The 18776-nt window shown below is 32.1% G+C and overlaps 1 protein-coding gene across 1 annotated transcript; it reads right to left on the minus strand.

Moving 5' to 3' along the window:
- Nucleotides 1–11828: 11828 nt before the first annotated feature.
- LOC142617965 (protein SMAX1-LIKE 3-like) lies at nucleotides 11829–15305 on the minus strand. Its single transcript, XM_075790939.1, has 3 exons — nucleotides 13897–15305; nucleotides 13541–13790; nucleotides 11829–13280 (listed from the first exon to the last, which is right to left on the minus strand). Exons 1-3 carry the CDS (start codon nucleotides 15093–15095, stop codon nucleotides 12138–12140), a joined length of 2592 nt encoding a protein of 863 aa, XP_075647054.1. The 5' UTR covers nucleotides 15096–15305; the 3' UTR covers nucleotides 11829–12137.
- Nucleotides 15306–18776: the final 3471 nt, after the last annotated feature.

An 18776-nucleotide genomic window follows, 5' to 3' on the forward strand; every position in this document is an offset into this window, starting at 1 on the left:
TGGTTGCATGGTCATCACGTTAATCATCTTATGTCGTCAAAGCAAATCATGTTGCGCAGGAAATTTGATAAGCAATACAAAAAAAATTAAGTGTGTCGTAAATTAATTTGCATTAAGATTTTATACCTATGTGTACGTCTATTGCAAAGATGGAATTGGTGGAGGTCCAATAATGGAATTGAGTCTTCATTCATAGGGTGCAACATCTCATTCCTTTTAAGTGTTCCATGGATTCATTCCTTGAGCTTCAAGAGGAATTGTGCTTGATTGGTGCCCTGTTACTTGTTGATCAGTTGAATGTTTGGGTGTCGAGTTGGAAATCCTATGAATTAGGGTTTCATATTGTGATTTGGAGATGGTTGAGCATTATTTTGGTGGAATTTAAAGCATAAAATTTTTGTGGATCTTACAGAGAGTGGTGTTGCTAACATACAGGATTTTCAGACACCAATGTCTCTCTAAAAGAATGATAAGATTGAATTTATTTATTTTTTCTTTTGGGTAGCCCCCTTTATTTATAGAGATTGATGCTCATAGTTATAGAGTTTGATTCAATCTTTATTTCTAGAGCTATCTCAATTCATATTTATCTTTCAAGCAAGAAAGTCAATACCGTACTGGAGGTTGTACCGGTTTAGCTAGCGGTACGATATATTTTAGGTACTGGTCAATATTGGTATACCGTTTCGGGTTTACCGTTATTTTATGTATATTATATACACACACACACACACACACAAAATCTTTAGAACTATGTTTATAAGCATATAATTTTTCACTTATATTATAGTAAATATAAAAGTTTATCATAAAAAATTACCTCAATTCAAAACAAATTATTCATAGTTTTAGACTTTAATATCAATTAAAAGAAAAAAAAACACAATATAAAAAATAGAAAGCTTAATTGTTCATTGTATACTAAGAAAACAAATAATATTAATAAGTTAATGTAAATAAGTTACCATTATGCCCTTACAAAAATTACAAAACTAAAAAAAAAATAAAAAACTTTTTTTTCTGTATCGGCCGGTACACTCGGTATTGGTTGGTATTGCCCGAAATTGGCCAGTATGGCCGGTACAAGGCAAGTACATGATCGGTATTTAAACCGGTACGAAACGTTATCGTTTCGATACCGATATACGTACTGGTACGGTACATACCAGCCGGTACGGTATTGACTTCATTGCTTTCAAGTCGATAGGATGAGTGTCCATATCAAAAGATTTGAAGAAAAGAAACATCTGAAAAATCGAGTTAAAGACTTAGAGGCATAAATTGTTGCTGCACTCATTCTAATTGCCGATTGACACTCTAATCTCTAGTCGAAGTGTCAATCGGCTCTTTGACCCAGGGTTTCTAATTTCCCATTTATTTTGATTTTGCTTCATTTTTTTTGGTATTAATTTTTGAGATAATTACGAGTTCTAGATCTGATTTTTAGTCATTTATATCAGATAATATTCTATGGGAATTTCAAAAAAATTTAAATTCAATTAATTATCTAAAAATCCTAATTATCTATTTTTTTTTTTTATGAACAATTATCTATTAAAATTATCTCACATATGCTTGTACATTCTTATCTTTAATCTTAAACCTTATATTATGACGCAGTTAATCACCCATAATTACATGTTGTTAATCTTAGATTTCAAGGATGTGATTAGGTTAGAGAAAATTAATTTCTATCTCAGATAAAAAAAAAAAAGTGAATTATCCCGTTGAATTTGATATGGCTTGATCTTAAGATTTGATGGTCTGATTTTTGCAATTAATGTGTCATTTTGATTTTTAAGACTTAAAATTTTGTTAATTAAGCTTTTGCTTATCCAATTAATGTTCAAAATGACAATTTTTCCTTATGTCATAAATTATTTTTTGCCCTTGTATTAGGTTAAACAACGGTTGCAAAATGGGGTAACTAACTAATTAACTACAACTTGGAATTCAAACCTTTGGCGAAATCCATGTCACTAAAGTCCTCCAAATCTACATCATTATCGACCATATCATGTTGTAATTTCACAAATTTGTGTTTTCCTATACCTGATGTCAACGATTATTTTCCCAAAAAGCTCTCTCTCTCTCTCTCTCTCTCTCTCTCTCTCTCTCTCTCTCTCTCTCTCCAAGTAGGACTTCTTGGGCGGATCATATGTTCAAGAAGCCGTAGTGAATCATTGATTGTGGAGACAATTTCTGAAAGCAAAGGCTAAATAGATTCATATCAATATCATTGACGTCAACCATCCAGAGCGTCTCACACCAAGTTCCTTCTCTCACCTTTTTCTAACTCGATTGTCAAGTCCTTGCATTATTCCGTCTCTTCCAAGCCCACACAAACCTAGTCATTGCCCAAATCCTCTGCGGGTTCTTGAAGATCCCAAAACCTAGAGATCGAGCTTTGATCCAACAGCCTCAAGTTGGATTTAAAATCATTATCGTTAGAAGATGAGTGATTATAGTTATTTTGAATTACAACATGATAAGGTCAACAACGATAGAGATCTGAGGACTTCAGTGATAGATTTCATTAGAGGTCTAAAGACTAGGGTGAGGAGAAGTTTGAAAGAAATTTACACACACATATATGGATTGAATTTAAGTTATACCTAATATAACTTTAAATAATGTTACACCGGTCAATATTTTTTAATTGGATACTTTGTATATTCTCCATACTTGCAAAATTTCAAGATGATAAAAATTCAATAACTATGCCATTGATTAATTGTTTAAATTCAATTTTTTTGTGGTTTAAGATAATGAATAAAAGATGAATTTATAGATCTAATGGTAAATAACATCCGATTGGCATGAAAACTATCATGCATGTTAAGGACATATAGAATAAGTAACCTAACTATGAGATTTTCAAAATATGAATTGAATAACAAATTATTAGGTAGTGTAACATTGTTTAGAGTTACACTGGGTATAACTTGGATCATGCCAACTAAGTTATATTAGTAATTAGGATTTGGCTTCCATTAGTAATTAGGTGAGGTGAAATTTAGTTTTTCTTTTTAATTGAGGTGACAAACTATGATCATGTCAACTAAGTCACATTGAAATAATTATACCTTAACATGTTGCAAGTCATAAGAAATCATTTGATGATCCTTCTCTGATTAATCCAGATTTATTGCATTTTTTGGTTGTTTGTAATGATACTTGTTTGGGCTTTCTGGCTATTCTTGAGACCCGCAATGGTATGGTGTTGTTGGTCATTATCTTGACAAGGATCAAATACTTTGAGAAAGAACTTTCAGGTTACTCTTAGAGAATGCTTTTTCTCAAGTAGGGTAGCGCATGATAAAACTGCGTAAATACCAATCAAATCTAGAAGATTAGCCTAATGATAGTTCTTATCCCTAGGCAAATCATTCTTACTTTTATGGTCATTAAGATGACCCAAAAAAAAAAAAATCTGCTAACAAGAAAAGTATCATTTTAACGAATAAAAAAGAAAAAAAAATAAAAATAAAAGGAAAGTATCATTATCTTAATGAGGAAATTCTATACTTTGATCAAAATAATTTGCAAGACACAGCTCATTTTTTAAAAGATTAGAAATGTCATGATTAAGGATTTCCATTCATATCTTCAGAGCATGGTAGGCTACCACATAGGATAGGAGAGAGTTGTTCGCCTCAAGATTGTCTCCTGGCATGCAATGGAGCTCTTAATGGAGTTTGTAATCACCTTTTGATGAGGTCCACTTATTCATCCAGTTAATGGGAACAAAGCTCGAGGTATTATCTTCCTATGAGAGTGGCCTCCACTACTGTGATTAAAAGGGCTTTTGCTTTTTGATCACAAATCAATAAACTAATATACTTGGTCAAATTTAGAATTAAACCAAATTTGACCAGGCCACAACATGCTGTAACAATTTTTCTTTTAGAAAAAAAAAAAAAAAAAATTCTTATGCAACCCTTTAATTAATTCGACGACATGTCACTGTCTTTTAAGTGATAGAGGTAGGAATTATATAAGATTCTTGCATTTGAAACTGATGAATTTTTCTTACAAAAAAAAAGAAAAAAAAAAGAAATTGATGACTTTTATGATTTAAATTAAATATTATAATTTTAAAAATATCTATTACAATATTATTTTAAATTTTAAATAATATGACACTTTCTATGCTATCATATTAAAAGGTTATCCTCTCTCTTGATATAGAAAGAAGATCCTGCTATGAAGATAAAAATCAATAATATATATATATATATATATATATATATATATATATGTATGTATATAGACACACACGTATACATACAAGTCAAAATGATCATATACTACTGTTTGTGAAATATTTAGCAATGTATCACATTTTTGAAATTCGAGTTTGTCGTGTAACTCGAGTTTCAGAAACTCAAGTCATTTGAAAAAATGGTCATCAAACTTGTTGTGTTATTTTTTATGGAATTTGAGTTCCTGAAACTTGAGTTGCATCAAATTTGGTGGCTATTTTTCATGGCACTCGAGTTTGTGAAACTTGAGTTACATGGCAAACTCGAGTTTCACAAACTCAAGTTTTAAAAATGTGGTAGATTCTTAATTATTTCAAAATCAATGGTAGATTCATACATATTATCAATCAATATACTTACTTATTTTGGCATATATATATATATACACACGAGCACGTGCTTTCTCACACACACACACACACACACACACACACATAAAGAAGTAGTTAACTTGATCCAGGTCAATGAGATAATTTATTATTTATCTTTTTCTGGTTAAGAGAACATTACTAATGGAAGACTAGCAATTTGTACAATTAAGTAAGAGGTTTATCACTTGCTCTGCGACACTAACTGCTGTATGCAGTTTTGGTGTTGGCATGTAAGTGTATTCCCTGCGTATGTTCTAATACTGTTTTTTTTTTTGCTAACTGTATGTTCTAATACTATTGGTCGTCCGTGATAATGTACTAATGATTTTACCTGCACAATCCTCTGCATTTCTTATGTGCACAGTGCACCCATAAGTACACATAATTGATCTTTACACTTTATATGTAATATGTGCAATAAAATATAATCCAAAAATTTATTATGAAATAGGGTAGGCTGCTAATGCTCCATTTCAATGCATGCACTTTACACACGAGAATGGACCAAACCTGTATGGATGAACTCAATCAAGTCTTGTGTAAATCAAGAAAAATCAAATAATAATTTTAATCAATTTTCAAAAATATTATCTCAAAAATTACCAAGCCACAATATCAATTATGCACAAGAACACAAAAATATATTTGAAAAACCCTTTCTCCTTGAAAGGAAAAACTACAAAATAAACTTTAAATAATTTTACCATTACAAAATCACTTGCAATATCTTTTTCAAGAAATCACAAATTTAAACCCTTTCTCCTTAAAAGGAAAAACTAAAAAATAAACTCTAAATAATTTCACTATTATAAAATCAATTACAATATCTTTTCCAAGAAATCACAAATTTATCCACATTCGTATGTTTCATAACTAAAGAAAAACAACCTTGTTTTTCTTTACTCTCACGTACACTCATTGCAACAAAACTATCTTCTTTCTATACAAAGCTTACTGCAGTTTCTTCTTCTTTCTTCACTTTGCAACGTTAAACAAAGCTTCACAAATTTTCTTTGATTTGTGCACTTTACAAAGAAGAAAACGTTGTCAATAAATCCCAAACCTTGTTGTCTCTTTCCTTGCACTACCTTCCAAATGAAAATGCTTTTTTTTCCTCTTGGTTTCATACCCATTTTTTTTTCCTCTCCCCATAGTGGAGGACCATGAGCCAACGCCTATAAATTCTTTGCAGTATAATTTTTTTTTTCATAATACTTAATTCCACAAAGAGAATGTGTTGCTTCTTTAACAAAGAATAAGCTTTTCTTCCGCTCCATGGAATTGACTTTTCTTCAACACCAAGAAAACCCAATAAATAAATAAATAACAAACTTAATTTTTCTTTCTTCAACTAGGAAACATAATTTGCTTTCTGAGTCACAATAAAATTTGAGTCAATTTTCCAACACGACCGGCCATCTAATGGAAAATTAAAGTATATGTCAATACTTGATCAATAAGACAGACTTAAGTTAAGTATCACCACTTATGCTATTTGAATAGTTCCTTTTTGACTCTATAAATATCATATTGAATGTTGTCTAAATCCCATAAGATCACTGATACATCTTCAATTACCAAGTAATTTTATAAATTGGTGGTTTTAGCTTAGTACTCCTTTATTTCTCAATGATTTTAAATATAATTTATCAGATAATTTCAAAACATAGTTCTATGCTTAACTATATTCATAATTTATAATAATTAGTTAATGTTCCTTGCAATGTGCGACTACGATATATATATATATATATATGATTCAGAAGACTTACTTTAATTACATCTTCATTGAAATATTAACATTTTTACAACAACAAACAATATCAATATGTTTAACAATAACAATACCAATAACAAAAAAGAAAAAAAAAATCAAAACAATACTAGCACCTCCTACAACATAAAAAATAATGAGTAACAATAACAACCTTAGCCCAAAAAAAAAAAAAATTATGCATAATATTTTTGCATAAAAGTTTTTCATAAAATTTAATTATATTATGTAAAGTATTTAAATGTTAGGTGATTGTGGTATGCCCCTTCAGAGTTCCTCTAATTCTTCTTTCTTATAGAATTTTGTTCGTAGTTATAAATTTCGATGGGTTATATCTCATATATATATATATATTGAAGACATTGAAAACATCCTATTGGACGATTTCTACAATCATATGACCAATTATAATCTTTGAACTTGGTGCTAATATTACTATTAGCGACCTAGTCAGAAGAAATATGTCTAAATTTAGTAGAATACTCTTCAAACAACACAATCATTTGTCCAAACACCAATAACAATGCCAATAATTGTAGCGATAGAGATTAGATCTAAAAGGGTTTTTGGTTTGGATCATTTAACTGGTGGGAAATATTGTATTATATTAAACCTATCAAAATTTTAAAAATTAAAAGCAATTGATATTTGAAATGTCACTAGCAACCTAAGTCCACATCATCAAGGTAGCCAAAGGAGAACTCTAAGAGTTGAAATGATACAAACTTAATTTTTTCCACTTATGGCAATTAATGCAATATTACTTGCTATGAAAATATATGAGAAAATGAAAAGAAGTATGCATAAACATTAAACATAAACATAAACATACATATCACACGAACTTCAAGAAATACCAAAGTGTGGCGGAGATGAATGCCAATGTTCCCAAGGATTTCTACAAGACATATGGCATGGTATTTGCAATTCATTTGATTACAAATATTGGAAGGTAAACCTTCTTATACTTAAATTGTCATTTAATTTGAACAAAGATAGTTTGATATTATTTGTTATTAATTTTTCTGAATATTAATTGCTAGTTTTTTATTGATATTTGTTAGGCTAAGTTGCTTTGGAATATTTTGAATAAAAGAAAATTAAAAACCAGTCACATTTGTTAATCCAAATCATTTCTTGATCATCTAAAAAATGTTGCAACAATTTAATACTAGATTATTATAATAACAATGTTAGTGTATTCATGTTGATTATATGTATATTTTGAGTAAAAAAACAAAGTGAGCAAGATGAAAGGCTGAATTTTATAAAATATGCAGGTGGTGTAGCCGAAAAAAAATATTAAGATCTACTTCTATGATGTTGGAACACATGCAGTTTTGACTTTTCAAATTAGGGTTTAAAGAATTATACTTTTGGTGCATCTACATGAAATAATCAACAAGAAACCTTGAATCCTTGAAGCATAATTGAAATCCTAGTAACTTAATCTTAGAATTTCCTTGATCTTTACTTCAATGACCATACAATTGCTTGGGGGAGTGAGCTCTCATTATCAAGAACAAAGCCCTTAGCTATTTGCCCCTTGGAAAATCTTGAAAATATTATTTTCTTTCTCCCTTGGTAGCGGTGTATCACTTAAGGAGGGGAGAGAACTATTATTGGATTAGTTATTGGGCTAGCTGATGTGAGCTTTTAATATGCGGCTCAGTAAGACAAAAGGAAAATAAAAATAGGGTAATGCTAATGGATGCCCTTAGGGCAATAGTTAACAATTCATTTAAAGAAAGTTTTTATGAGGAAAAAAAAACAATTAATGTTTTAACAGTTTTTTCATTTTTCATAAAAGTGATGTCAAAACTTTCCTAAATAGATTATTAACCATTACCCTAAGGGAATTTGTTAGCTTGACTCACAAAAATAATAACTCTAATGGGCATTGGGTCTACTGTTAACTTGTGACAAACCCAAAGTTATCATTAACCATAATTATCTATATTATCTATAACAAGATTCCCTTCTTTGGACTGGATTTTTTTTGTGGTTTAGAAATGCGTCTAGACCCTAGGTTTAATCGGGACAATACTTGAGAACAACCCGGTAAAAATACATCCTCGACTCTACATAAAATGCTTACAAAATAAGACATTCTCTTACTAATCAATGTTTTCAAAACAAACTTATCCAAAAATTAAAAAAAAAAAACCCTTCTCATACCACTTCGATATTTCCCTCAAGACCATGTTCCAACTTTGTGTGTGTGTGTGTGTGTTTTTTTTAATTTTTTTTTTAATTTTTTTTACTTTATCAAGACTTATTGGTTTTTTTTTATTTACTTTTTTTTTTTTTTTGAATTTCTAGTTTCCTTAATTTCTAATCTCGTGTACACTAGACCAAAAAAAAAAAAAAAAAGCGCCTCATTGCATGCGTAAAGTGTGTGTGATGAGGCAAGTTCTACTATAAATATATGATATTGCACTCTAAGGCTTTATGTGATTTCTTAAATCATTGAAAGACTATTAAATTGCATTTAAGCCTTCCATGAAATCATCCATAGTGAAATAAAACCAATGGTTACTGTGACTTTGTAAATCACTACCTCTTAAGTCCTCAATTTAATCTCTTGATCATTCTTACATTCTTGTAGAATCCAATTCTATTTAATATAAATTTTAGTAATTCCATACTAAATTAGTCAAGTTGACATTCTAAATGATCAATTCCCATTAAATCTATCTCAAATGGATGTTTTGTTATCTCTTATTGAGATTACAAATTTCGTCTTGAGGAAAAGAATTTCCACATGTTACATACAATTACCCAACATTATAAAGTTTGACTGTGCAAGATTTTACTCTAGCATACATCAAAGTGCCCAACATTTGAATTGTTTGAAACAAAGCAACAATTGGTAGTAACAAAGAAAGAATTTGCAAAAATAAAGAAACAACAAGTGGCACGGACACAAAGAAGCTCAAAAAGAGACACAACATCAGTTAAAGGAAAATTAGAGAGAAACACAACGTAAATAGATCATATAATATTTAGTCGGCTAAATTAGAAAAGAGAAACTAATAATGTACCAATGATTTTACTTGCACAACCCTCTAAATTTTCTTATATGCACAATGCTCGCACAAGCACACATAATTGATCTTTAGAATCTATGTACGCATTAAAATAAAATCCAAAATTTATTGTAAAAGTAGGCTGCTAATGCTCCACTTTTATGCCTGCACTTTACCACCACTTAGAAGTTTTGGTTTTGCATTCAAAAAGTGGAAAAAGATGGAGACTAAAGTTGGGAGAACTAGAGAACTGCTCATGTGAAATTTTAAGCTTAAATATATTAATTATTAAGAAATATCATTTCTTACCATTTTAAGGACAAGCTATATATTGCTTTAGATTTTCGACTCTCCTATTTCATGTGGAAATCTCATTGACGGTCAGAGATCACCACTTATGTTTAAAACTTCAGTTTAGTTTTCAACTTTTTTTTTCCCCTCTTTTTACTTTCTTTTCTAGACCACTGATTTCTTATAGGCAGGGGAAGGTATAGAACTTTAAACAACTTTAAACAAAGCAAAATTTTTTGAACTGAGATGGAATTCTCTAATTCTTTCCTTCTTTCTTCTTTTCAGATAATACCCTCTCCCCACCCCAAAACAAAAAAACAAAGCCCACATTTTGTTTTCTCTAAGAAAAAACCATAAATACTAGCTTGACCATAAAGAAAGAGCCCTATTACATGGCCCATTGTTAACTTTTAGATAATCCAGTGCCATATGTTTCTAAACAATGTGACACTTAAGGAATCTGAAACATGAAGCGCACAAATGAGCTGAGGGAATTAGATTAACTCAGAAGCATCAAATAAATGAAGCATATTTGAAAATAATAAAGATGTTGGAAAGAAGCTTGTGTATCTGTCAAAACATAAACAAGATTGTTCAGAACATAGTAGATGTAAGAAGATAATGACATCATAAAAAGAAGTGAGAAGAATTTTAAAAAGTAGAGAATGCATGCATAATAAGTGAGGTAAGCAACTCAATGACACTGTACTTCAAAAGTAACATTAAATAATTCTCCAATAATTGTTGTGTATTCCTAAATTCCTTAAACATCTTATAATTTTCATGATTATGTTTGTGATTCTAGTGTTAAAATTTGTGATGATTAATTGCTTTAATCGTGTTATTCTAAAGTAAGAACATATATGGTCTACAGATTAGATGCTTCTCATTGTCTTTATATTGATTTTGCTTATATGTTATTGATTGCCAATACTTTTCAAGATGAGAATGTTAGGTCCTAATACCAACCGCATAAAGACAAAAAAAAAAGTGAAAATAACCTCTCCATTTATAAAAAGTGATATGCGTTTTAATAAATCTTATAGAAGATTTTCCTATTCCCTTATTAAAGTAGCCATGCCTTTACAATTCAATCACGTTATGAATAATTCCTTTATTTTCTTTTTGATTTCATATGTTCCCCTTTTATTTCATTTCTGTCAAATCTTTTTTCTACTGTATATAAGGTACTGTGTGGTTTCAGAAATCGCTTATGGAGTTTTGTGTTCAAACAATGTCATAACTTTGTCTCATCAGTTTCTCTTTGCAGTAAAAATAAGAGATTAGGCCAATAAAGTGCTTATATGATGTACCCAATTCCCTTTATAACATTATGCAGTCAATGAACATAGTATTTGAATTGGAAGTACTTTGATTGGTCGAATGTGGCCCAATTGCACGCGCCTTACCCCCCCCCCCCCCCTTTTTTTTGAGGGGGCATGCATCTTGCACTCGGCTCACTGTTGATACAACATATACTTCTATGGGAATTTGGGGAGTACAGGAATTGGGAAGGTCATCCAACTTAAAAGAATAGATGGATTTTTTCACATTGTAAAAGGCTTTTCAAATCTAATAAACAATAGCAACTTTGCCTCAAAAGACCTTAACACAACTACCAAGGGATGCTTTCTTATAATTACTTAATATGTGTGGAATGAGTTACGGTATACTCTCAAGTTGTAAATATTGATATAAAATAGTGGACGTAAATAAGTACAAGAGGACATTTTCGCTTAATTTATAGAATTTTTTAGGATATTTTTTTCTTATTGTGAATAGTTAGACATGAAGAAGCATGAGTTCTTTGTTTTACTCTATCAATGAACCTAGTAACAATACTTGGTACTCAATATTTTTCACAATTTTTTTTTCTTCATATTTTGACATAGCTTGTTGTAATTGGTGCACCATAAAAATGATATCAATAATGGATTAGGTGAGAGTGGTGTTATTTCAATCATAGATTTACAATAGACTATATCGACAATTATGAAAAAAAAAATTGAGAAAAATGTTGTGTTCTTAACATCAACCTTATTGCAGAATCATATTCTTTTCTGGTTTGACAATTGGAGGAGGAAACGAAGAAAGATTATTTTAGCTGATAAATAGATGTAATTAGAGTCATAAATCCCAAATATAAACTACATTTGAGAATGAAGCAACCTTTTACACGCAACATGAAGATGAAAGATACAATAATATACACATCGAACTACATGGCTAAATCCTACCCCCCTAACACCGGAATATCCTTTAAAATCTGTATTTTTTTTCTTTCCATTTTGTTCTTCTATCCCTCCCCCAAATCTATATTAAAAAGTGACAGAAAAAAACATAAGTAAAAACAAAAACAAAAAGTATCAGCCAAAACAGAAGATCAAGTGTTCCCTCCTATGACAAACTACAATTCTTGAATTTTGAAAACAACTTTCTTATCCACAGATTCCAAAATACCATGGTTACCAACTGAGTTTTCATCTCCATTGTCGTCTTCAATGGCAATATTCAAATCAAGTGAGACACCTGAGCTTTTCTCTCCCAAGTCATCCTCATTGTTTTTTTCTTCATTCTCAGCAAGTTTTTGTCTTCTTCGTGGAGAACAAGCTCCAGACACTGAACTGAAACTTTCACAACTGAAAATGATAATGGCATCCATAAGAGAAACAGTTTCACCACCTGGAACAGTTATTCTTCCACTTTCAATTGCTTGCTGAATACCCTTTTGAGAACAGTAATCGATTTGATCCACATCTTCCATGAAGAACACTCGGTGTGGATTCTCATTCACGGCTTCACCAAGTCTTTCAAGATAGCTGCAACCAAGTTCATCTCTTGTCCTTTTATGTTTGGATTCTTCACTTGAATCAGCTCTAGTTGAAGAGAAGCTACTCAAAGGAATGGAAACAAAGTTGCTTGGAGAGCCAAAAACAAGTTTAGCTAGCTCCCTTGAAATCTTTTCTTTGCCATCATTATCAGCACCTAAGAAGAACAGCCAAGTCTCTTCTTTGTTCTCTCTATCTTTCTCATTGCCTTTCCTTTTGTTCATTCCTGACCTGCACTGAAGAATAGTTGTTGCAATCTCAGGAATTATGTCTTTCTGCCAAGAAGCCTTTTTCTCTAATGCATCGCACAGTATCTTCATGTTCTCAGCATTGAGTTCTCTGAACATATGAAGGCCAACCATGTCTTCCATTACTTCACTTGAAGATGCTGAGTTAGGGCTAGAATTTGGATTTGATAGAAGGTCTGGCTTAGGGGCATTTCTCTCAGGCATGAACATTCTCATATCGCTCTCATTGTTTTCATCACTAATTTCAGATATCCAGAACGGCTTTTCTTTCTGCACCAGCTTGGATTCAAAGGTGTGTGGCCAATTTAGGTAGGTCTGATGCAAATTAGGTTTGCGGTCATGCAAAGAGATTGATGCTGAGGAAGGAGATGATGAAGTCAAAAAGATACTTTTTTCAGTAAAATGGGGTTGCTTATGGCCTGAACTGCAGAATGAATTCCATTTCTTGCACAGATCCCTGAAAGTGACACTTTCCTGCATGAGAGAGAGAGAGAGAGAGAGAGAGAAAGATGTTAGTTTTAAAAGTAATTCAACATGGAACAATATTTTTTCTTTTTCAATGAATGACATTCTTACTATAATTAATGACTAATTAATCACCATGTATTCTAATAGTTTAAACGGTAAAGAATAAGTCATGATAAATTACCACATGTAATAAAAATAAGTTGTTAAAAAATGGTAAATTTAATTACTTAATAATTATTCTAATAATGACAAGGTTAGAAGTAAACCTGATCACTGCCGGAGTCTTTTTTGCGGTCTTCTTTCTCCTGTCGGAGCCATGAAGGCAAGTTTGAGCTGGTGGAAATAGTTGTGGTAGTCTCCTTATTACGAAAGCTGCTACCAATGCTTTGAGCTTCTCTGTTGAAATTAATCACGCAATCTGTGCAGCAAGTTAGGTGCTTATCAAATCCGGTCTCTAGCATTTGCCAACCAGCCCCATTATTGGATACCTTGCTTCTCACCTGAGCTTGAAAATCACTGAACAAAGCAACGTAGTGTTAGCATCAAAACCCACATTGAAATTAACTATTACAAAAATTACTAGTTGTTCTTGAAATTTCAGCATAATACATATCAAACTTACCTTTCAAGGTTAAGAGTTAGGCTCAAGCTACCAACTGGGATAGTAAGAGGGTGAAGCTCCCAGATAGACTCTAGAGAAGGGCGACCTGTTTTACATCTCATGTAACTCTGAAAAGTTGCAATCCCCAAAAGCCACAATCTTCCGGTTTCCCCAATTCCACACACCAATCTTTTAAGCTCCATGATTATCTGCTCCACAGGACAGTAGTAGTTTCTCCTTTCTTCACCATAAGCTGACCACAGCTCAGCAATCCATTTGAGATCTCCCAAATACAGGACAACCTCTCTGCCAATATAGCTTTTCACGAGGCACCCAAGCTCCATTAGCTTCTGTTCAACATCTTCTTTGGATGGGTTCCTCAGAGAAAATTGAGGAAGACTAATGAATTGGGCATACCTCAACTCCCCTGGAACATTACCTCTTTCAAATTTATCCATCACTCCCCTAACCACACCCTCAGCACTAGCTAGACACTCTCCTACAATAACAATGTTTCTTTTTCTTTTGTTTGACAATTCATTCAACACACTCATTACATCTTCACTCCTAGCTTGTTCAAAGGGCTTAGCTAGTGACACTTTGAACTGACTAGAAGGTGGAGAAAGAGGCAGATTACTACCAAGAACTAGAGGTTTGGTGTTTTCTTTGGAATGGCTACTCATAGTAGGACTTTGAGTTTGAGAACAAATCTCTAAAGAAACAGCTTGTTCTACCCGATTTTTCACTTGGGTGCTCGAAAAACCAGCCTCTCTCATGACTCTACTAACACTTGGGTCATCTAAGATAGAGATAATGAGCTGTTCTAACTCTATTTTGAGGGCTAATATTGGTTGCTGCTGGTTTTCAATAGAGCCACGGCGTTGGTGTGCCTGTGCACGCTTGAAGGCTGCAACCAAGGCATTGGAGAGGGAAGGATTGAGGTAGTGAGGGCCTAATAATGGGCTTGGCGAAGAGGCAGGGAGGCGGTTGAGAGCAACATTGAAGCAAAGCTCTAAGGCCTTGCATTGGAGGGGATGAGAATGGGATTGAAGGCAAGCCCTCCTAAGAAGACCAGTAGAGGATGCAAGCATAGCACTTGCAACATGGAGAGGAGTCACTTGTGCATGACCCCGGCGTTTAGCAAGGGTGACTGCTTGTTTCACTATGTTTGTTGCCTCAGCAGTTAGACCCTGCTGTAAACTACAAAAACCTTGTCTCATCTTGTTAATCAGTATTGAGTATTCACTCCCTCAAACCTATATATAAATAAAGAAAGGACAGTTAAGGCTCTAACTGGATGGGCTTGATGGGTTAAAATATGTTTTGGGACATTTTTGCTGAAGTCAGGATAACAATATGAGAAAGTAGTTTACTGGTGTTTGTTTTGGTTGAGAGTGAAGAGGGTGTGTGTTAGATTATAAGGGATGTGGGTTTGTGCCTTTCTTGTTAGTGAGGGAAATTTTGGCTTTGTATGTGAAAGTGGATTGCATGTGATGCAACTTTGCCGCTTTCTTTCTCTCTCATGACATAAAGGAATGTGGATAATTAAAAGTTGGTCTCAACAATATTGTGGGAACTATAAAATATATCTCACAGCACTGAGCTTTAAACACAAGGAATGGAATAATCACTTTTGTTAAGAATAAGCTCAAAACTAGATGATGAAAAGAGAAAGAGAAAAGAAGGCGGAAAAAGAGAAATAAAGGGGAAAGTGTGGGTCGTCCACCAATAACGAGACCTGAGAAAAAGATTGGCGGACTGTCTGTCTGTTTGAAGGGATTGGGAACTGTGGTTCTGCTTTATGTTTTGTTTTGTTTTTTTTTTCTTTTCTCTTTTCTTCTGTGTTCTCGAAGAAGAAGAAGAATAATGCCTTTGATGATTGATTGAGGTATGGATCACAAACAACAAACCACTTGAATATTGCCATTAAACCAATGTAAAAAAAATTAGCTCTCTCTCTCTTCATTCCCAAAAAAGTATGCTTTGAGGCACCCTTTATTTTAAAATCATGGGCTTTTGTTTGCCGAAATTTTGCATTGACAGTTTGGAAATTCAAGCTTTATTTCTTTCTCATACATGAAAGCATCTTCACACACATTTTGTGCATGTTTTATAAACGTCTTTTCTAATTATTAGTTTATTTTTCTACAATTTTTTGAAATGTACTACATTGTTACAATATCAAACAATAATGAACAACTTTTGGTTGTCATCACCATCCTAACATCATTACAATAACTAACTTCAAATTCCAAATTGTTTCCCACGGCCACATGCACAGAGAACCTCTCTAAGACATTAAACTATCTAATTTATTCATGCACAAACACTAACACTAACACTAACACAAGACCTACACAATCATAAACACAGCTAAGGTAATCAATATATTGGGGGAAAAAAAAACAAAACAAAACCAATGTGTGTGTCTATATATATATATATAAAATAAAATTCATTAAAAAAACCATAATTGTAAATGCAGACACTCATTTTGTGCCTTGCTATATGATTTTGACCCCCTATTACCAATGACAACATTAGAGGAATTGTTGTCCATGTTTCAAAAACATAATATTTGGGTGACATATCTTATTTTGAATACAAATCTTTTATCCCACTTTTTGTGTTTCACTTTATTCTCCATCAACCATAGTATGTCATGTGTTTGATTTTTTTTTTCTTTTCATTTTAAACTTGGGTTATTTTATAAAGAACGTCAAAAAAATTTATGACAAATTGTGATTGGTGGAATATTAAGTGGAACACAAAAAATGAGACAGAAGATTCATGTTCCCTCGCTATAGATACTATTAGGAGTACATATGTGGGTAAAAAGGCTTGCAAGGAGAAAAGTTAAAGAAATTGAGAAATTGATATAACATAATTAGGTCCAAACTCTTTTTTTTTTGAAGATAGGTAGATGATGGGAGAGTGGGAGATGGGGTTCTAACCCTAGACATTAACTCACAGATGATGATACTACCTTTGGGCTATTACCTCAACACAAACTAGGCTCAAACTCATAAGCTTAAATTTTTTAATTAAGTGGCGTTCCGATGTGTTCTTTTTAGACCTTAATTCTCGTAAATGTGTTAATTTTTGTGACAATAAGTAACATAAGAGATAATGGTACTGTGTGGCAAGGTTGTTAAGGTTCCCTTTTCAGTTGAAACAGGGTGTGCATCATACAACGTAAGCCCATAAAGCCCACGTGAATGATCTTTGAGAATGCCCAACAATGTAGTATTATCAATGGGGCTAAGATCAAAGAAGAATGATGAAGTGCCAGCTTCCCATGGAGATGGATATTCAAGATTCTTAAAGGTTTAAACTTTTGGATTATGTTGTAGTATTCCAATATGTTACATTGATCTCAATTAGGGTTTTTCCAAAGTGTTCTCCCAACATATACAATGTATGATGCTCTTGGAGGGATCATGGGGAATTAATTTTAAACATTATAGAGCGTTGAGAAGTGATCTAAGTACTAAGGGATGTTAGTAGAAACCACTCCCCGTGTGCGAATTAACATGGACACTCCCGATACCCAAAATTCCATATTTAAATAGGGATGAAACCTTATCATCCTATATCACCATTGATCATTCCCTTTGTCAACATATTTTGGTGTTTTGAGACTTAATTTTTATTTTTATTTTTTGTTGATACAAGAAAAGACTTAATTTTGTTGTAGTTGGAATATTAGATCAAATTGCATGAATCAATCAATATATAAGAGAAGAGATCTTATGTGAGAAAGCATGAGGTTCTACCATGTGATGCTCTCCATGAAGAAAATTGAGATACTCTTAAGCCACATCAGAGATAAGAATAAATTTAAAAATGGGGACTTTTTATTTCCTTTGATTCAATGTTTCAAGACTACTTTTTGTTAAATTTTTTATTCAATATTTTAAGATTACTATTTATTTCATTTGGTCTAATGTTTCAAGACTTTTGCTCTCTCTCAAACACAAAAATCTCTTTGCATTTCCATTCACCATTTTCACTTCTACTCCTTTATATACACATGCCCACAACCCTTCATGCCATCTCATCTCAAATACACTCAGACCAAAACCGATGTCATTTACCTTTAACCTTTCAATGACACCTACATAACTCCAACATTGTAGTAGCATTTGATCCTAACCCGTATGAGTTAGCTATGACCATGGAAAGGGGCTTGCGATTTTTATTCAGTGACGGTGTCTTACGATTTTGATATTGAAGTTGGACATTGCGGATGTTGTGAATTTTTACGATTCGCTTTGAGTCTTTGGGTTTTTGAGATTTTAGTTTAGGATAGTCATAAATGTATTTTGTTTAAAAACATTGTAATTGATTATTTATAAAGTAAGTTTTTTTTAAAAAAAATTTTAAATTTTGTGTTAGAACTCATAATTTGTAGGTTTATTTGAAAGTTTTTTTTATTGCAATTTTGTGTGATATGAGCCATCGTGATAAAAAAAAAAAAAAAAACTGATGATGATTTCAACGTATTTTCTGCATTAAAAAAAAAGATACTAAAGTCCAACTAAAGATAATTAAATTTTGATAAATTGATGTGTTTTTAATTAATTTCTCTTTGTTTAATCACGTTCTCTTTATGTTGATACTTACAAATGATTTCCTCAATTTTATTGAGATAATGAATTGGGTGTTTGCAATTGAGGTCTTTGTATTTGGTTATGAGAATAGAATAGTTGAGGAAGTATATGGGAGGTTGTTTAAATTTATAAAATTTTAGGATATAAAATTATTTTATGCTTTAAATTCTTATTTATAGATTTCAAGATCATTTAATTAGTTTAAAATAAAATATACTTTTAACAATAAATATTATACTCCTTTTGTCCCAGTTTGTTTATCCTCTATTCCATTTTGGAATGTTCCAA

The sequence above is a fragment of the Castanea sativa genome, chromosome 11 (assembly GCF_040712315.1).
Source record: "Castanea sativa cultivar Marrone di Chiusa Pesio chromosome 11, ASM4071231v1".
NCBI lineage: Eukaryota > Viridiplantae > Streptophyta > Magnoliopsida > Fagales > Fagaceae > Castanea > Castanea sativa.

Bases quoted from the DNA above. Each gene is read 5' to 3' on its own strand.
- LOC142617965 (XM_075790939.1), bottom strand. From the start codon at position 15,095: ATGAGACAAGGTTTTTGTAGTTTACAGCAGGGTCTAACTGCTGAGGCA. The intron at 13,791-13,896 runs GTAAGTTTGATA...TGCTTTGTTCAG, and splicing joins CTAACTCTTAACCTTGAAAG to TGATTTTCAAGCTCAGGTGA. The intron at 13,281-13,540 runs GTTTACTTCTAA...TCTCTCATGCAG, and splicing joins AAGACTCCGGCAGTGATCAG to GAAAGTGTCACTTTCAGGGA.